General features: G+C 38.7%; 1 protein-coding gene across 1 annotated transcript in view; it reads left to right on the top strand.

Annotated features, from left to right (window-relative positions):
- Positions 1 to 21924, top strand: part of pcloa (piccolo presynaptic cytomatrix protein a) — a 65722-nt gene that overhangs the window by 24747 nt on the left and 19051 nt on the right. Inside the window, exons 5-13 of the mRNA XM_053509084.1 lie at positions 1493 to 5756; positions 6059 to 7605; positions 8356 to 10408; positions 12025 to 12093; positions 13464 to 13540; positions 13804 to 13879; positions 15568 to 15714; positions 20932 to 21040; positions 21127 to 21191. Of these exons, the coding sequence (XP_053365059.1) occupies positions 1493 to 5756; positions 6059 to 7605; positions 8356 to 10408; positions 12025 to 12093; positions 13464 to 13540; positions 13804 to 13879; positions 15568 to 15714; positions 20932 to 21040; positions 21127 to 21191 (8407 nt within the window). The remainder of the gene's footprint in view (positions 1 to 1492; positions 5757 to 6058; positions 7606 to 8355; positions 10409 to 12024; positions 12094 to 13463; positions 13541 to 13803; positions 13880 to 15567; positions 15715 to 20931; positions 21041 to 21126; positions 21192 to 21924) is intronic.

The raw sequence follows: 21924 nt of genomic DNA, 5'->3' as shown, positions 1-21924 counted from the left end.
AATGTGCCAGCCCTGCTTTCCCAACCCTGAATGAACCGACAAAATCCGAACTAACAACAAAACATGACATTTTAGATGAAATATCACATCATAATACATGTCTAAACTCAGCAACCGGCACATTCTGCACGTTCTCTGATAAGAATGCTCATGAAACATCAACGTTTGCTAATATAGGTGCTAATGACAGTAAGGCCAGAGAAAGAGACCAAACTCAAGCAAGTGAATGCCTTATACCTAAAGTAGCTTTTGAATTTATTGCTAAAGAAAATGAAGAGACGATCGAAAATAGACTAGAAAATATAGGAACAGAAAAAACAACTAATCAAAATCTGACTAGCCCTACTGCAGAAGATGAGCTTGGAAAGTTTTCAGCAGGAAATAGGATAAGTGTAATTGACAATACTAAAAAGGAAAACATTCTACAAAATGTGGAAATGGAAGACACAATCGAACTGCAGTCATCCAAAAACAATTATCATTATACATCAAAACACACAGTTTTTAAACTAGAAAATATTGCGCTTGATAAGAAAATAATATCCAGAAAAGATGAGGTTTGTCTATCCTCTCAGATGTCCAAAAATGAGCATATGTTTTCAGGGAATTTACATCAAGTGGAGGAGTCCTCAAAAGAAACTGTCCCCGGAATTGAAAATGTAGATGACAAGCAGCACTCTGAGAAAGTAGAGAAATGTGATAAGCTGGAGCACAACGACATAAGATCAGAGACGTCATCTTCTTCTCTTACTGAATCTAAGAAAGTGCAAAATGTTTTGAATGAAAGAACAGTGAAATACAACACTGATGGTGTGAAGGCTGAAAATGAGTGTGCAGTAAAAATGAATGATTCACTATATGAAGTGGAAGAGTTTCCTAAGAGTAGAGAAAATTCAGTGGCTGATGTCAGTAAAATTAAACAATCCTTAGATACAGCCCCAAGAAATATTTCAGAACATTCCACTATGCAGGTTGTTTTGTCAGACCAGAGAACACCCGAACCTCCATCTCCTGCAGCTAATGTAAAGGATGACGCACAATTAACAATCCAAATCAAGTCAAATGAGCAGTCTCTACTTTTAGCACAAAAGTTTGATTTTTTCCCCCCAGTGCCTGATAAAGGAAATGAAATTGTTAGTGGTAAACAGAAACTTAAACCTGACTCACAATCTAATAAAGAAATCCCAAACATTCAATCGAATAGTTACAGTGTGTTCTGTGCCTTAGAACCTGTAGTAAAACCCAGCCTTCCGTATCCTGTAGTTAGTAAACAAGACAAAGACAAATCACCTGGAGAAGTACAATCTCTAGGCACTCAAGTGAAAAATCAAGATGGAACAAAGCCATTGATAAAACCTAAAAAGTTGGGACAGGTAACTCTATAGGGAGCAAATATTGGTAGAGGTAAAATGTTATTACAAGTTAGACTTACTCTATCATCATTCTGTATTCTGATTTTCAGTGTAATTTGTACATTTCCTTTCTCTTGCAGAAGAAAGAACATGCTGCAACGGTCGTGGAAGAACAGCTTTTAAAGGAACCCAATAACGAAGACAAAGTCAGTCAAGAAAACAGTGCTCCAAGTCTTTCAGATTTGGCCAAGTTAGAGAGTACTGTTCTTCCAATACTTGAATTTCAGACAGCACCCTCTAAAGATCAATCAAGTGAGTCAGTCAAGACCAGGTGCCAACTGGAGGTGTCGCCAGAGGAGTCTCCAGAACTCACTTCAGAGGAAGACAATGCCAAAGAAGAAAAGACCGATACTGTCCCTAAAAAAGAGAAGAAAAAGCTGCTTGTCCCAACAGAGCTTAAACAAGATTTTCTGGAGGAAAGCAGTGAGGGAGAACCTTCACCTCTTATTGAGAGAGAAAATAAAGTAGATGAAATTAATTATGTAGGAAGTTATAGTGCAGGGTCAGCAGAGAAAGAAAGTTTGGCAATAAGTGATCGTGAGGATGTGTCACCATCTGTTGAGGGAAACCTTAGTAAAGGAAAAAAAAGTTATGAGGAAAATAAAATACCAGAAGAAGATGTAAACAAGGACATCAAGAGAAATGAGTTAAGCAAGGGAAGGAGTCTTGTTAAAAACAGTAGTATTAATCCTGAGGATGAGCTAGATTGCAAAAGTATAATTTCTGTGGCTAAAATTGAGGAACTTAGTAAAAGGGAGCAGCCCTTTGAAGAAAATGGTGCTGGCATTCGCCATTTCAAAACAATCGAACTCAACACTGTGGCCACTGTTCGTCAGGCTTCAGATGATGGTGAACCTGAGAGCCTTACAGATTCCCCTGATGACAGGTCTCGGGGGGAAGGCTCCTCAAGCTTACATGCATCCAGTTTTACTCCAGGCACATCTCCAACCTCACTATCTTCTCTTGATGAAGACAGTGACAGCAGCAGCTCAAGCCATATTAAGAGCAGTGGTGAGGGCAAACAGCACAGGAAAGCCAAGCACCGGCAGCCTGGTCAAATGCTACCCACAATTGAAGATTCATCTGAAGAAGAAGAGCTACGTGAGGAAGAAGAGCTCCTAAAAGAACAAGAGAAGCAAAAGAATTCTAGTAAGAAATCAAAGAAAGACAAAGAGGAAATACGAGCACAGAGAAGGCGAGAACGTCCAAAGACTCCACCGAGCAACCTTTCTCCAATCGAGGACGCATCTCCAACAGAGGAGCAGCGGCAGGAAGCAGAGATGGAGGAATTCCGTAGATCTTCCTGTTCAGATTTCTCTCCAAGCATGGAATCTGAGCCAGAAGGTTTTGAGATTCTTCCAGAGAAGATTGCTGCTGTTCAAAAAGTATATCATCTCCCAACATCTGTCTCTTTATATTCTCCAACAGATGAACAATATACAACTAAGCACACCAGGGAAACCACAGAAAAACAAGCCTCACATCCTTCACATCCTTCATATGATGCTTATGAGGACATAATGCTCAAAACAAAATCTCCAACAATAGAGGATATTCCACCTGGAAAAGAGTCCCTTTATGGCGGCATGCTAATTGAAGATTATGCCTATGAGTCACTGGTTGAAGACACACATGTAGAGAAAGATGCGATTTCTGTACCAGAAAAAGCAAGAAAACTGAGATCACCCGATGAAGTCTATGAGGACATGATGCAGATAAAGAAAGATATGTTGCTTAAAGAGCAACACATGAAAAAAGATAACACAATGAATGAATTTCACACAACAGATACAGCTGATAATGGTGTCTTTTCATGCTCCAGAGACACATCTGGCACAAGACAAGACACTATCTGTAAAACCATTTCTGGCCAGTTTGGTAAGGGTGGAAAACCATTGTTAAATGCAGAGGAAGCCTATGAGGAACTTATGAAAAAGCAGAGAGGTGTCCTGACTCCAGGCATCAGCCCAACACAAACAATTCCTGATTTGACAGATAGAACAAAGGAAATTGAGGTCACTACATCTGAAGAAACAGAGACTTTTATTCAAAGAAGAATTCTCTCTATACCAGATCTGACAGTCACTCAATGTTCCTCAGGTGAAGAGGAATCTGGTGAGGAGAGCATTGTAGATCAAAATCAGGATGATGAAACAGTTCCAGATTTTACATCATCTTCTACACATGCTGCAGTGACTGAGCCAACATCATTTGCTGTCAAGTTATCTCAGGAAAGAACAATTGATCCTTCAGGTTCCATGCCAGCTTCAGAGCATGTTATGGATTCAATTTCATCAAGGGCAGACTCAATATCACAGCCAGTGCCATCGCAGGCAGCCATGGCTGAAACAACAGACCAGTCTGGTGTTGTTGATTTGTCAAAGCCTTCAGCATTGAGTCACATTGATGCATTACCTACTCAGATTTCTAGTGTAGTTTCTAGACCTTCTGTCCCAGTTACAGCACCTTTACCCACTGTACCACAATATACTCCAACAGTACCTACTGTAATATCAACTGCCCCACCTGTCCCTCCCAAGCCAGCTGTTCTACGTAGAGGTGCATCTCAGGAAAAAAATGACATTCCTGCTCCCCCTCCCTTACCACCACCTACTCTACCTAAGCCTGCTATTTATCCTAAAAAGATTCCACCTCAGGTTCCACAAAGAACAGCTACAGCTGGTTTGCCAACTACAGGTCCAAATGCACAGATAAGACAACCAATGGCACCAAGTTATAAGCCGCATGTTCCTCCTCCTGTCCCTCCAAAGCCATCCACAATCCCTGCAGGACTGACATTCAGCCACAGACCAGGAGAGCCAGTCAAGCCACCCATAGCTCCAAAACCTATGTCAAGTGCCCAACCACTTTCTTCTATTTATTCTCCAATAAGACCAATCATTCTCCCAACAAGCACTGAAGATGGTGCATTGAACTTAAGTCCTGCATCTGATATTAAAACAGGGCCTACATCACCAATAAAAACCCCTACATCTCCTAGGTTTGGGAAGTCCTTATACGATACTTATGTTGTTATCACTCTGCCTTCCCAGCCTGGTTCACCCATAGAAGGTGTGATAACCCAAGCCCAAGCAAGTTCAGATCCCTCAACACCTAGCAAACAGTCTCATGTACATTTTGATTTTCAGTCACAACCACAAATACAACTGCCACCACAGCCACAAACTAGGGTACCATTAGCTTTCACCAAAATAACAGAATCCATAGAAAGGCAAGAAATATGTGAAAATGAAAAGGTTATTTTAAGCATGAATCATGTAATTGAGGCAGTTTCAGCTTCACAGCCCTCAGTAGTAATTCCAAATGATGTCCATGTAGTAACTACTGAAGTCCAAAGAACAACAGTCTCTGTTGTGCATGGAAAAACACCTCCCTCAACTCCAACTACAAGAGCCCTTGGGATGCCAGATTTAAAATCCCAACCAGTAGCTGTACATAATGGGCATGCTTATCATTCTGGAGTGATTGTTGATCTGCGTGCTCCAAAAGCAGATGCAGAGATATGTATGAAAGGTATTGATCTGTCGTCACCAGAGTCACAACGGCAATCCTTCCTGGTTGATGGTCGGCAACAAACTGCAGTCCAGTCATCTGTAATGAATTTGAGCACTGATACTTCATCAGTTTCTGTTGTAACAGACAGCATGACAATCCTCACTTGTACAGCTACTATAGCATATCCCAACAATAATCTTTCTCAGGCGACTTCAATGCCTCTACAACTAACAACAGCTAGATCCTTTGAACCAGTTTCCCAAATTATTTATCGTCCTATTGATTCCCAGCCTGAAAAGCCAATCAATCTCTCCACAACTTTAGGCAAATTACATTCTGTTCCAGTTACAACATCTCCTACGCTTGGTGTTAGTACAAGTATTCCACCTCAGTTGGAAACTTGTGTATCTGGTGCAGTTGACCTCACGACTGGTAAGCCAGTACAGACTATGGTATCCGTAGATGGGTCCTCTTCAGAGATGGTTACAACAGTGATTACAGAGGATGATGGCAAACCAGTAGACCTAACAGCAGGAAGACGGGCAGTGTGTTGTGATGTAGTATACAAGCTTCCATTTGCTGGTAGCTGTGCCACTCAGCAACCCTCAGCTCCATTGCCAGAGGATCGTTTTGGCTACAGAGATGACCATTACCAGTATGATCGCTCTCCCTATGGCATGAGAGGTCTTGGTGGAATAAAGCCTTCCATGTCTGACACAAACTTGGCAGAGGCTGGCCTCTTCTTGTACAAGAGTAAAAATAGGTATGACTACAATGGGGAAATGGAGGGTGCTGTAGATCTTACATCGGGAAAAATGTCTATAGCAGGTCAGTGCGATCTTGCAGATCTTTCTCAGAGATGCCATTTTGAGTTACCTTTACTCATTCCCATCTGAGACTCTTTTCCTGCATTTTAGAACGTTCTTCATTTTATGTTTTTATTTGTTGGAATTTGCATGCTTGTATTTTCATTTTTATATTGCATGCTACTCTATATGATTTGCATTTTCTTAAATCTTTCAAAACACATTTTGCATTTTAAATATTTTGGGCATGGCTTGGCTTTCTGTCTTTACGGAAACTTGGTGTAAACATAAGCTAAGCTCATATACAATATGAATTTTTAACAGGTGAAGCTGTGGACTACTCAAGCAAAGCTTCTGGGGCATTTACTGGAGTTACAATCCCACAGTACTCACAAGCCAGAATAACAGCTGCTATTGGAACTCACTTTGGAAGTTCTAGTGTCCTGAGGTCCTCAAATGGAGTGGTGTACTCATCTGTAGCAGCACCAGTTCCTTCTACATATGCCATAACTACCCAACCTGGTTCTATTTTCAGTACAACATACAACTCCTTGCCAGGCATGCATACTAGTGACACAATGCCATCATTATCAAATCTGCAAAATCAACCTCTCACTAGATCACACAGTTTCCTTTCCACTGTTGCTGTGACTACAGCAGAGGAGCAGGATGACATGCCTTTGAACCTGGAAATCAGTGTTTCTAAGGATATTTTCTCCAGTGATCGAACAGAGATAGCGCCAACAGTAACCACAGGAGCATCACTTGACTACACCGATGCCTCACTTGAGGCAATTGCAGCATCACTAGAAGCTCTCTCCTCACCCATGATTCCAGGTGATGAAAAGTATCAGATGGAACGAGAGCTTCTTGAGCTAGAAAAGATAAAACAGCAACGCCTTGCTGAGGAACTAGAATGGGAGAGGCAAGAGATTCAGCGATTTCGGGAGCAGGAGCAACTTCTAGTTCAAAAAGAACTAGAGGAGCTCCAGGTCATGAAGCAGCAGATCCTGTGTCAACAAGAGGAAGAGAGGCAAGCTCACCTTATGATGCAAAAAGAGACATATGCTCAGCAACAGGAGCAGTTGGAACAGATTCAGAGGCTCCAAGAGCAGCTGAGACAGCAACTAGAGGAGCAAAAGTACAGACAAATGTATCCAGGTGAAATCCAAGAGCAGACTCTTGGTCATATTGTGGGGACAGATAAAAAAATGGACAGTGGTTGTCAGACAGATGAAGAAGATGATACTGAGAAAGCCTACTCTGCAGGAAGGAAAAAGAAGAATGTGAAGAAAAGTGTAGATAGTTGTGTACAAACAGATGATGAAGACCAGGATGAGTGGGAAGTTCCCAGTCGTAGCAGACGTAGCAAGCCACGAGGTAGTAAATACAGTACAGCTGACAACTGTGGAGTTTCTGTGCAGGCACTTACAGAGATTTCTGTACAAACAGATTCCACTGGGACGCTTAGAGGACATACTGTACAGACCGACACCAGAGTTGATTTTCCTAATTCTGATAGAACAACTTCTCCTAAGAGACGCCCTACCCCCTTAGAAATAACTCAGTCACCACATCTCAAAACAGATACTTCCAGTCTACAGGTTTCTCCTGTTCCTCCCAAATCCCCTAAAGTCCTTTATTCACCAATATCTCCCTGTATGTCCCCCAGTAAATCACTAGAATTTGTTTCCTATGAAAAATCTAGTGGTGATACCAGCCCACAGAAAATATGTTCTGCAGACCCATCCAAAGTGGTTCCTGGTAGTCCAAGAGCAAAAGTCATGCAGCGGTCACTGTCTGACCCAAAACCTATGAGCCCTACTTCAGAAGAGCGAGCAGCTAACTTCCAATTTTCTGAGGGTTACTCTGTAAGTACACTTTCATACATGTGACATATATGAAGTTTGTCCTTCAAATAAAAAATAAAATGCTCAAGGATCTATTTTCATAGTATAGTTTCTATTACTTATCACGCTAATCTTACAGAACAGAACACACATGTTTATCAGTTAGTAGATTAATTGTTGATGGTGCTGTCGATTTAATTTAGAGTTCATCAATTCATTCTAAAATTATAATAACCAATATATAAACCAGTTGTCTCATTTGCCTCTTAAAACTACATGACTTCTGTTTTTGTTAGCTTGCTCCTTTCCTTTTTAGTTTATGAAAAAACTGACTGTTGCAGCCAAACAATAGCTGTCTAGAGTACATATAGATTTTAGAGCATTTTCTTATAGTATCTTAAACTGTACAGTACTGCTACTAAACTGTAAGTAATGTTTAATGTAAATTTAAATAGAACACTTTATCAAACAGAAATAAGCATATATTTGCATCAATTTATCTGTATCTTATTGTGTTCAAGATCAGTTTAGTCGTATAAACCTTATATTATCTTAGTGTGTTGTCAAACACATCACCTAATGTATTTAATGTTATACAGGCACCGAAAAATTTTGCGTTTCATCGATCAACACTGATTGAGTAAAATCATTGCTTTATTGTTTTGCTTGTAATATGAAGAAAATATTAACATTGTTACACATATACTGTATTATGTAACAATAATATTACATATATATTATGTAATATTGTATTCTTTTTTCCTTTGGCAGGGTAAAGGATCTCCAAGTAGCACACCAACTGGTACACAAAAGAAAGTGAAGCGGACCCTTCCTAACCCACCTTCTGAAGAGGAGGCCACCAATGCTGGTCAACCAGCGTACAGCACTGCCTCTGCCCGTCGCCGCCTTTGTCGAAGCTCCAACATGGCAAGGGCAAAAATCTTGCAGGATATTGACCGCGAACTGGATTTGGTAGAACGGGAATCCTCTAAACTTCGTAAGAAACAGGCCGAATTGGATGAGGAAGAGAAAGAGATTGATGCTAAATTGCGCTATCTGGAGATGGGCATCAATAGAAGGAAAGATGCATTACTTAAGGAAAGGGAGAAGAGGGAAAGGGCTTACTTGCAAAGTGTTGCAGAAGATCGTGACTACATGTCTGACAGTGAAGTGAGCAATATCCGTGAAACAAGAAGAAGTGATGATATAGAGGAAGTGAGTGGACTTGGACTCGAAAGACCCCACACTGCTCCACAATCAGAGCTAGATGAGTTTGTTCCCCCACAGACTAAATATGAGTATGGCAAGTACTCCCAGTATCATTACCCACAATATCAGCAGTCCCTGTACCAGACACAACCACCATACCAGTCCCAAAGCATCTACTCTTCTGTTCCCTCTCTCACTGCTTCACAGCAGCAGAGCTACCACCAGATGCTGCTACTACAGCAAAAGGCAAGGCAACAAGCTGCACTTCTGTCGGAACTAGATGCCACCAAAGTGTCCACCAATTATGAAAATTCATCCTATCTGGGAGGGAAGTATGGCAATCATCTTGATCTGCATGGCCTGGAAGACCGTGGGGGCAGCATGGCAGGAAGTCCTATGTCAAATGTGTCTGCAGATTCTTTCTATGCTGACTTGGATCACCAAGCACCAAGAAGCTATCTGCTCCTAGAAGATGCAACAGAGCTTACCAAGAGCACACCCGGTCTTTCATCCACCAGTTATGGAATTGCTGAGAGGGAATTGGCAAAAGCAGAGCGCCTACTAAGACGCACAGCAGCAGATGTTGGCACTGATTACCTTGGCAGCTCCTCTAGACTTCATTCCTATGGAAAGAGTCAAGACGATGAAGACCCAATGGAAGAGCCATATGAGTTGAAACTTCTGAAGCAGCAACTGAAGCAGGAGTTTAGAAGAAGCACAGGAGGGACTGAGAGCTTAGAACAGTTGGCTAGCCTCTCACATCACTATACTCCTAGCTCAGGTGTAACTAGTGGAGGCTATAGGGCTTTCCCTAAGACAGAGAAGTATAGCATAAGTAGATTAACCTTGGAGAAGCAGGCAGCCAAACAGCTTCCAACATCTATGCTTTACCAAAAACACAAAAGTATGAGCAACATTGGAAAATATGCCATCCAGGACAGTAGAGGTTTAGACACAGATTATAGCAGCTACTTGGGATCTAGTGGTGCCTCAACAAGATCAAGCAGATTATTGCAGGATGAGATTACATTTGGGCTTCGTAAGAACATTGCAGAACAGCAGAAGTACCTGGGCTCAACTCTTGGCGTCAATTTGGCTGGTTCACTTAACTTAGCCCAGAGTCTCAACTTGAGCTCTGGGGTGAGATCAACGCTAGGGGAGGACTCTTCTTATCCAAGCGGGAGCCGCTCTCGGCCTTCCTCAAGGCCTACTTCTATGTATGGACTTGATCTTTCTATCAAAAGGGACATCTCTAGCTCCTCCTTGAGGCTCAAATCAGAGGGTGACGCTTCCTCAGAGACTTCTGCCTATCAGGCGCCATCAGGTAGGACAAAGCCTACCAGCTTGCCTATTGGTCAGGCTGGGCGTGGGCGAATTCCAATCGTGGCACAAAACTCTGAGGAAGAGAGCCCACTGAGTCCGGTGGGTCAGCCGATGGGTATGGCACGGGCATCTGCAGGTCCGCTCCCGCCTATATCCGCCGACTCCCGTGACCAGTTTGGGTCATGTCTCTCTCTTCAAGATCCTCAGCAGCAGCACCTCAGGGAGGACCCTACTAGAGGACGCAGCTATATGCTCATAGATGACCTTCAGGGCACAATGTCTGATAGCGAAGGTAATTTTTATCTCCTTCTGCTAGGATACCAGATCCTTCCCATTTGCTTCAATTTAATGTGGCTGTCATCTGGTCTTTCTTTTTATGAATATTATTTAAGTATCTATATAAATGAACCTTCATTAATCAGTTGACTGTGTTGCAATAATAGTATATAATTGTCAGCAGCCTTGCTTTCTGTTTTTATTCATTCATTATTTTTGTCTGGTTGTATACATGAATGCTTTATATTAAATATGCCTGCTGGCATTTTTTTTTTTTTTGGTTTTACATTTGGTTTATATTGAGTTATTATGCTATTGACATTCAATATATGATATTGAAGATATTCCCATCATCCTCTTTAGGATATTTACATACATATTTACAATTGTTTATATAGATAGCTGTTTACATAATACTTACACATTATATAATATAATACATTATATAATGCACAACAACTTGCAAAAAATTAATGTATTATGTATTATTATTATTATATAAACTAATAAAAAGTCAGTCAATTAAGAAATTCCAGTAAACCACCAGACAAAAACATCACAAAGCCAGATGGCTTATACTTTTATTGGTAAATTATGTAAAATTATATCCTATAATACGCGATCAACTATTTAAAAAATGTGTATAAAGACTGCACCATAAATATGTAAAATTATGAAGCAGATTTCTACATATTTTTTTTCTCTTTCTTCTGCAACTGCATTATGTTGATAGATTTGATGATTGTGCTTACTGTAGCTATTAATTAATAACTTGCTACTAGCTAACATCTTTCTAAATTCCACGGCTCAGGGTTGCCACCAAGATGTTTCCAATTGACTATAATTAAAATCAGTGTCAAAATGAGTTCCAGTAAGAAGCCATCGGAACTTACATCCAATTTGGAGAAATATAATGTATATAAAAATATGATGGTGACTATTTAAAAATTCATTTTAAATGTAATACTAAATGACTGTGTCATAAAATACATATAAGGGAACAAATCAAATCTATTAGGACATTCACTTTTTTATTTACTGTACTTAAAGTTTGTTAATGTTAGCTATATGTTTGGATTGAACAGTTGTGCCTGTTTTATTAAATTATTAGATTTGACTTTCTAATTCATTTTCAATTTCTTAATATTTAAAAATATAGATTGATATGTGCTAACATTAAACAAAAGCCCTCTGACTGATTTTTATTGTTTTTTTTTTTGTTTAAATGATCTAAGTTATCTTTAATCTTTCAATTGTTTGCATGTTTTGTGTTCTTACAATAATATATGAATGAATTGCATGTATTTTCCTTATATTTTTTAAATAAACTTGCTTGCTTCCTTGCATGAGGATCTACACACTGCTGCATGCTACTGTATGCTTTTCTTATATTTATGCTATGGATAATTACTTGTTTTCATATACATTATTTATTGATGTATAAAAAGTAAATGACAGCATTTGCACAGTATACTACACAAATAATTGCATTATTTGTAAGTTATTATTGTTTAAACACAATGCACATTTAGTTTTGTTTTATTTCATTTTTGTGGTCTCCACACATTAATACCATATGATGAACGCATCATATGTTCCATATGGAAGTAAATGCATTTGCCTTGGTTACAGCACTAAGTGAATCCCTGGTGGGTCTGAACAGAGATGATCCAGGCAACACACATGAAAATGTCACAGACGGTAGAGTATGACAACCTTAGCTTTCAGCCCCCCATCCCTTCCTTCTAACACCCACCATTTTCCTGCCCTCTAACACCCAATTTTAAGCCCACCCACTGTACCATGACCATCAAACTCCCAATCACCCATAAGCCCATGGTCCACTGTATTGACTAAAAATTCATTTCCATGACAACAACATATAGGGAGTATGATAAGCACACATTAATACAGTAAATGCAGTACTGGATCAATGCGTTTTTGTTGCATGCTTCACAAACTCAACATAAAGCAATTTTTATCAATAGTCTACAGTGCCAACAGTATAATGGTTAATCTGTTTGTGACTTACATGTGAGAAATTCATTGATTAGGTTAATGCATTGCACATTTTTAACTTCATTACATATATTGCACATAGCAAATTATAAAAAATAGACTTAAATTCATGAATAGTCTTCATTTTCATATCATGGTACATTGGATTATGAAAGTTCAGAAGGATCAGGTTGGTACTTAAACACATCTCTGTTATCTTTTTTTTAACTACATTTCAGTTAAAATCAATAAAATCTATCTATAGGTGTCTGTTTACGCCATGATACAGCCAACTCAAGCATATAACTCATACAATATATTGTGTCCTCCAATGAAAAAACATTTCAGCTTCTTTATACACTGCCTACCTCTCCTTTTTTATTTCTTGATAAGCCTCATTAGGTAATAAGCCACACATCTTTTAGTTCCAACGGTCCCCAGAGTCATTCAGGATTCTTCCGACCACATTTGCACAAAGTTGATACTGTATTTTGATTCTGTTCCCAATATCAGTAACATCAGCAATTTCCTTAGTTGTTTACTTTGCGTGATGCAAGCCAATAATTAGACTTTTATGAAGCACCTCATTCATGACCACAAATCTTCTGTAATTAAATAGAATTATTTGCTTATTTAAATACAAAAGCTTTATTCTTTATTTTTATTTTTTGGGTGGGCAGTGTTTACGAAATTAGGGTACAATGAATTTTTTTGATTACATCATAAAGGGTACAGGAAAAGAAGAAAGAAAATGTTTTCAGTATAGCTCTGATGTTACTACCATTATCTCTTTCATATCAATGAGCAGACAAAGACATGTCCTTATTTGGAAATTTGCTGACGATAGCTTTTACTGGTATAAAAACCATGGCTATTCCCTACTGCACGATATTCTTTGTGTGCATGTTTGGAAAATATAAGAACAACAGTACCTTGACCTGAAACGCTGTACAGTGCACCAGTCTTCAGTGTTTATTTCTTATCCCTATGACTGGAAAGAATGGCTAGGTTTCTGATTAATTAACAGGTGAGCAGTTTTTAATAGGGTTGATTATATCTTGATTTTTCTGAAGCTTACCATCTCCGTCGGGAGGAGACTGACTGGTTTGACAAGCCACGAGAGGACGGACAGGGCCTGGACAGAAGACAGGTGAAGAAAGACTATCTATTCATTCCCACATTATACACAATTGTACAGTACATCTGCTTGTATCACAGTCCTAGTGTATACTAAATGGAACAGACACATTAAGAGAATATAACCTTTCGAGAGAACATATTTAGAGTGACTATTTGTTCATCTGCTGCAGCAATGAGCAGAAAATGTAAATGCAGTTTTCAATTCCTTACATAGTCTCTCGTAGAAGCTAGGTGTCTATGTGAAACTGCCTGTACTTGTATGATATGATGCAGATGAAGTCCCAGCCGTATCCATTTTCCCACGCAAGAATAAAACTACAAAGGGATCCTAAAGACCGCAGTGTGTCAGGTAAACGTCTAATATCAGAACTGTCTAAATATCACTCACTTTATGAGGGGCATTCAAGACAAACTGGGACTTTGATTGTGCAGAATAACAACACAGTTATGACAGTCAAAACTACATTTACATTCATGTTCAAAAGTTAGTACTTCTAAGTTATATGTTTTTTGTGTTTAAACATAAAAATATGATTATAGCGGGTCTTATACAATAAATACAACCTCTGAGGGACTATACTGTTTTCACCAAGCCATTATTTATTTCACTCCTGGGAAGATTGACAATTGTAACAAATGCTCTCCACTTGTGAAAAAAATGAAGAATACTGAACAACAATTGCTTCTCTACAACTATTGTTTATGTCTTCCCCTCTTGGCTTTGTGTTAACACACCTGAATGCTCCAGACCAGCAAAATGCCAAATCCTCTGCTTTTATAGAGGTCTGCTCACCTGCTGATGATCAATTAATCAGGAGCTAATGATTAGCATTACCTAGCTGTTGTCCACATGTTGTTGTTGTTTTTTTATTTTGGCTTAGTTTTTTTAAAATAAAATATTGCCTAATATTAAGATTGACTATAATAAGATGATTTTTAATATGTTTTTACACAAAAACATGTAAAATTGAAAAGGGGGGGGGATAACTTTTATACATGAATGTATTTCTCTATATAATCCCCTGCTACATTAATGCACTTATCCCAGCATTTCACTAGTGCTTGGACACCATCAAGGTAGTTTTCCAAGCCACCTCGGGCAAGATTATCATTCACAGATACATGGTCTTCTTCAAAACCTTTCCATCATTCACCGTACTGTGCTTGAAGTCTTTTGCGCCTTCATTTACAAGTCCCGGTTTGACTTGAACACCCCTGGTATATATTACATGCAAAATTGGAAAGAAATAAAACAAAAAACATCTTTTATTATATTTTAAATTCTATGTATTATATAATGTATTTATAAAAGGAAAACAAAGACAAAGTATGTATATGTACGTTAATTAACAATTTAAAATATAATAAGCTAACTATAAATATGTGAAAATTATTACATCTGAATAGGCCTAATGCACTGCACGAAATAATTAAAGTCTTTCGTACTTTTGTTACTTTCTTTAATGGTGAGGTGTTGAGAGTGTTGGTACAGTATTTATGCCTACTGTATATATTGGAACTAGATAGATTAGATAGACTAGATAGTCAAAATTGCATGTAATACACGTCAGATTATCCTCAGAATTATATATATTAATGGTATATAAATATGGTATATTGATATACGAATTTAGGGCAAAATTTTGTATTGTAAAACACATTTTTTATAGGAAATAGTGATAATGCATATAATCTGTTCCAGCCACCTAAAAAATGTTATCGATATTACCAACGTCCAACCTCATGATCGTAATTTTTTCCGTATAAAAACAATCAAAACATTTTGAAAAGGCATGTAAATAGACATTGAACCCCACGTATCCCTAATTTATTCTAAGTCTTGAATGGCTCCCAGTCGTATGCGCAACTGGCTCGGTTCATTCAATCGTTTTTATAATTGTGATTATGGTAGAGTTCAGGAACTAAAAAATGCTAAACAAATTGTAAATATATTTACTTAATTTGCATGCGACTTGTAACATGCTATTAATCAACTTAGTCTACTGAAAGTCAAAATGGGATGCCTTTTAATTTAAGGTCTTTGCAATGGGCCTGCAGGCAACGGACTGGGCATCCGTATAATCGGAGGTAAAGAGGTTCCAGGCAGTGATGGGGAGATCGGCGCATACGTGGCCAAAGTCTTACCTGGAGGAGCGGCAGAACAGTCTGGAAAGATTGTGGAAGGTAAGGCTTTAAAGGAGAGGTGCTTTTTTTAGAATGCTTTTTCAGTTTGTTTCATTGATCTTGAAGTTTAAAAGCTGTATTCTAAACCTGCTGAAAATCTCCGACCTTCACAGAAAAGATCAGCCTTCTGACATTAAACATGGTTTGACGTAAGGTTTGAATGAGGAGGCCTGGTGAAAGAAATAAATAGATCCGTATCTGCATGGCGATTCGTCACCTTCAGGCAGCAGGAATGACTCATTCGTAAAGTGGAGAAGTATAAAGATAGATGAAGCTAGGAATATGCAGTCGAGTCTGTAGTTTTATGCAATGGCATGTGTTTTCCCAGCATTACTGTGGGTTTCAGAGACGGACAGATGTTTCTTTTATGCATGAAGAACCCTATTGTTTTGACATCCAAAAGGAAAAGCCTTATTGTATTACTTGTAAATGTGAATTTAGCTTCGTTGAATGTTGTAGTTCCTTGTTCTACCTTGAAGTTACTTAGTTTAGAATGTTTAGTTTAGATGAAGGGGAAGTGGTTAGCACTGTGGCTTCACACCTCCAGGGTAGAAGGTTCGAGTTCTGCCTTGGGTTCGTGTTCGTGGAGTTTGCATGTTCTCTCAATGCTTCGTCTCAATTTTCAAATTGTAGTGTCTAAGTGAGTATGTGCCAATAGAATGCCACTCCATACAGATGTACCATTCATACTGTACCCCTAGGGTATGGATAGGCTCCAGGCTTCCCACATCATATCCATTTTCGGATACGATTGACTTCCATATCTGATTCTCACGGTTCCCAAGCATGGAACGATTGTGTTCTCACTACTCAAAATGAATCAGACTTCATGGTCAAGTGTTCTTAGAAACGATCCTGGTGCCCTAATGTGAAAACACCCTTAGAGATAAGTAAGTGAATAAAGATGAGTGCTGTAGTCAGAGTGTGCACTACTTGTCAAAAGACTGGACGTGCCCAGCCATAGGGTTTGGTTATTTATTGTCAGTATGTTTTATAACAACACTGAAACTGTCACAGCTATAAAAAAAAATAAAAAAAACTTATCTGTGACAAAAAATAAATCAAATCAAAACCCTCTTGTATTTTTTTATTCTTCGAAATTGCATTTAGACAACAGCTTTGCTTGATCTTTCTTGGCATTCTTTCAAGCAGCTCCATCAGGTAATCATCTGAAATGAGTTTTTCAAACAGTCTTGAAGGATTTGCCACAAATGCCAACCACTTGTACACTACTTTTCCTTCACTCTGCATTCCAGAACTTCTACAAATAAATAAGATGAGTGAAATATATGTTTTCAAGCCTGATTTTAAAAGCATCTCGGCTATAATGTTTCAGGAGAGCCATTAGATCAGGATCTTTACATGGTAAGTTCATCCGTACCCTTTTCAGATGGGCTTAATCCTGTTGACTGTGGAGGCCAGAGTCCATATTCACAAAGTTACTTAAGCCTAAAAGTTGCTCCTAGTGGTGAAATTCTACAAAAATTCTTAGAATTATGTCATTTTCTTAGAATTTTCCCTTAAATTTAAGATTAAATCTTAGTAAAGATAAAAATGATTCACAAAACATCTAAGTCCTAAAAACTTATAGTAAAAAATGTTAAGAGTTGAGGACAAAATGGCGAAAAGAGGAAATATTTTCCTTAACACTGAGCGTAAAGCTAAAAGTAAACACTGCTCTTCTGTCCAATTTGGTTCTCTTAATTTTAAATTCCTTCCATTTCCCTAGGATCGTTGGCTACATACCATCTAAAAGTGCAACCTAAACAGACCTGCAATCATGTAAATTGGTAAAGCTGAGCCATTTTGCTCCACTTTTATTAGTTAAATTTAAAATGGAACACAAGAAATAAAATCAGTTTGGTAAATAAATGTAAGAACTTAAATATAGTAAATACTGCATTGGAATGGAAATTGTTGGCTTCAAAAGGACACATTTTCAACATTTGGCTGTTTTAATTAATTTTAAGATATTTAGCCTATAAGAGAAACTTTGCATAAAGTAGCTTGTAATTTCTTCATATACAGTACAAACATTATGACTTTACTGTCTTTTCTATCATCATGTATTATATTTTCAAGACCTTTGCAGAGGTCAAAGGTTATTTTTTATTTAACAATCACAGTCATTGAATTGCTGCGTCATCCCTAGCAACGGGGTCAACCACACCCCCTCACTAAGATAAAGGTTTTTGCACATTCCATACTCAGAGTTGCTCTGAGAAGTTTCCTAAATCACTTTTAGTCTAGGACTCCCAGCTAGGAGTTTTTACACTAAGATAGGAGCTCTCTGAGAGAATTCTAAGAAGCTTTGTAAATACTTCTCAGAGCTTCCCTGAGGAAGGAAAAAACTAAAACCTTTATACTTTATACTAGTACTGTTTTTGTAAGATAGAAGCTCTCTGAGAGAATTCTAATTACATAAGTAATGCTATTTTTTCTCTTTACTGTGTAAGACCCTTCTTGTCATATTATGGATGACTACAACCACAAATAATGTCCTTCTATACCACCATGTCACAACACAGATGGCTGGCAGAAATGCGTTATCAGGGGAAAGCAGTATATAAAGGAGCATGTAATGAGGTTTACAGAGTAACTTGGAAAAGATCATGAATAAGAATGTACATTTTGAAATGAAATGAGCTATAAGCATACACAGAACATGCAAAGCTCTAAGAGTTGTCTGTTACCATGATTTATCAGACTGAATAGTTAAATATCATTTCATGGAGCTTGAATTTGATTCCAGTCATTAAACTTTACTACCCTAGCTCAGCTTTGATTGCCGTTCACAGAAGTCAGTAGCACCACCACAGCTACCTGGCCATCCAGGACTTTTTAGAAGACGGTAAAAATTTATGGTATAATCATTATTTTGGAAATGTTCTCACCCTGGAAATACCTCTTGTGGGCTGTTTTATTCGCTGTAAATTTTGCAACCTGTATTGATCACAGTTGTAGCTGACAGGGAATACTAATGATGTGCCTTTCTCCTGGCACAAGATTGCACTCAGGGGAACTGTAAATTAGGACTGCTTTGGCTTTGTCCATTGTGCTGCATGCTGTAAATGCATCTTGTAGAAGGAGAGAGGAAAAGCGCTTTATCTGTGTCTCTATCTGTGTTTGAGCTTTTTTTTATGAGACCTGTGCAAACAGCTGGCTTTTTTTTCTTGTCATCACGTCAATCATTGTATAGATGAATAAAAGAAAATTTTTATTTTATGTTAAAGCTGTACTCAACTTTTCACAGCCATTACATTATCTTTGATTGATGTTTGAAGTTCCCCTTACTTCTCATTCTTATCATACAATATAACCCTAAATAAATACATAATTAAAAGCTTGTTTGACAAATTTATGTGCCATTATAATATACAGTACTGTGCAAACGTCTTGAGCCGCCCTGCATTTCTTTATATTAAAATACATCATATGATGTAGATTAAATTATAGAAATAGGAACAAATGTTTTGCAGTGACTGTCTACAAAGTACCGAATGATATTATTTATGAATTGGTTGTTTATGTAACAACCTCAGCAGCAACCTCATTTCCCCTCTCGTCTGTTCCAACCACTCAGCATTTAGCGTCACCAGTATACTAATCACCTGCCTAAACATCTGTCATCATCTGCACCTGTTTCAAGTACATTTTGATTGACAGCTCTTTAAAAGCCCGAACCCATTTACAGACCGACATTATTCAAATGTGCGCACACACACAGCTTTTGCCAAGAATGAGTCAATTATACATGTTTTAACATCATTTATTGATAACCTTTACTATAGCCTATATGATCAACATGCCTTATTAGCGAGGAATTTCCTGTTGTTTTGCTGTCGTACTTTAACAGAATGTTGCATTTTTTGCATTTTACATAACCCACTGGCTCATTATTCTCATTATGGACATGGCCAAAACTTTCCCACACCTCAGACTTACCCTTCGTTTCACCTCCTCAACATCCATCTTTCTAATCGAAACGCATCACATGACCACTTATTTACCGCACAAGCCCGAGCAAGTCCCGAGCCCAGCCCGAGCCTGTGTAAAATGATCTTCAGCTCTACTACACTGGGAACACAAGAAATCACAACATGTCTATTTAAACCTGTTTTCCAGAACCAAAAATCTCAGTTTCCAGGTTTCCAAATGACCTGCATTCATGAAGTATATAACAGAGCATTTTATTGAAATATAATTTTTGGATATTGTGGATGGATTTAGTAATGACAAAAAACTAAAAACTTTAGGTACACTAGATGATTTTTTCCTTGTTTGTTTATAAGTTTTTTTTTTTTTGGTTTTGTTTGTTTGTTTCCAAAATCATCCAAAGACTAGATTTATGGCTGAATAATAATAATAATTCAATTACTTGTCACATGTACCTTACAGCTCAGTAAAATAAATTATTTTGCCTATCTCCGTTAGGAAGCTGGGGTCAGAGCACCCCCTGAAGCAGATAGGGTCAAGGGCTCAACAGTGGCAACTTGCCAGTGCTGGGGCTCGAACCCCTAACCATCTGATCAGTAACCCACATCCTGGAATTATGCATGTTTTTCAGAACCACCAGAAATGAACTGTAATAAATTCACTCGTAGATTCATGCCTAAAAGCAGAGATGAAATCTAACCTTTTGCCGTAACATTTGCCTCTACGCTGCGTGAGCTCCTTCCCAGTGTATCACATTCCACCCATGTAGCAAATGTCAAATGTTTCAGCGCTGTGTGTGAGTGTTGGAGGTGCGTGTGGTCGGCATGGATACAACAGCGCACTGACTCGATGCTAAACACTAAGGCTTAAGCAGCAAACGCTAGTGCTAAAGAGGTGTGATCAGGACATTAAGTTAATATTCCGCAGCTTTGAGTGGACGCACATGTTAAGTCTGTGAGCATTAACTACGTCATGCACTGACCCCGCAGGCATGCCGACGCTATACCGCAGGGTGGGAGCACTGCGGCGTAGAAAGAGGGCCTACCTGGCCTACCTCAAGACTCGTTTTCACCTGTGTAAGTGCTCCGGGTTGGAGCCTACGTTTGAGTTTGAGGTTGCTGTGACCTGCACTGATTTGTTTTTCTAGACCTTAGTGTTTGTGTGTGTGTGTGTGTGTGTGTGGCATCATAGGGGGTTTTTTTTCACAAGAAGGGATGTGGTGTGGCTTCTTTTAAGAATTGTGAATTTATGTATCACTAATTGCATGCATTTTTTGTGTAGGAATGCAGGTCCTGGAGTGGAATGGGATCTCTTTGTCTAGTAAAACCTACGAGGAGGTTCAGGCACTGGTCAGTCAGCAATGTGCCGAAGCAGAGCTCTGCGTCAGACTGTAAGTACCAGAGTCTTTTTAAATATCAATTTTCTGTTATTGTTTAATCTGTCAGGATTTTCTCATCTCGTGTATTTATGTTCTAGGGATGTGAACATGCTGTCAGATTCAGAGGGCTCCCACTTAGACCTTCATGAGCAAACCAAAGCAGGTATTTAAAATGTGCTCATCTGTGAAGATTTTCACTGTCTGTACAAACTACTGTTTATTCATTGTTTGCTGAAAGACCCGATACAAGGTAAGTTTCATTATATTACGGCAAATCCAAATTTTGTCATTAGTGTCCATGGAGAAAGAAAAAACTTAAAAAAAAAAAAAACAAGCAGGCAAAGTTCAACACGATCAATCCGTAATCAGAAATAAGGAATGGAATCAGGTTAGATACACTGAACATACAGTGAACACCAGGCTTACATGAAGTATATAAAAAGCAAAAGGAGAATTAGAATTCTGGAGAATTCTGTAAGAATGAGAAAACACATGTACATAAGTTTTCACAGCGTTTGCGAAATTGAGCTCAGGCGCATCCTGTTTCCCCGATCATCCTCGAGATGTTTCTGCAGCTTAACTGGAGTCCACTTGTGGTATATTCAGTTGATTGGACATGATTTGGAAAGGCACACACCTGTCTATATAAGGTCCCACAGTTGACAGTTCATGTCAGAGCACAAACCAAGCATGAAGTCAAAGGAATTGTCTGTAGACCTCCAAGACAGAGAAGAAGTTCAAACCACCAGGACTCTTCCTGAAGATGGCCAGCCATCTAAACTGAGCGATCGGGGGAGAAGAGCTTTAGACAGGGAGGTGACCAAGAATACGATGGTCACTCTGTCAGAGCTCCAGAGGTCCTCTGTGGAGAGAGGAGAACCTTTCATAAGGACAAC

The sequence above is a fragment of the Clarias gariepinus genome, chromosome 12 (genome assembly GCF_024256425.1).
Source record: "Clarias gariepinus isolate MV-2021 ecotype Netherlands chromosome 12, CGAR_prim_01v2, whole genome shotgun sequence".
NCBI lineage: Eukaryota > Metazoa > Chordata > Actinopteri > Siluriformes > Clariidae > Clarias > Clarias gariepinus.
The sequence above is the reverse complement of the archived record's forward strand: the minus strand, read 5'-3'. Positions and strand labels throughout refer to the sequence as shown.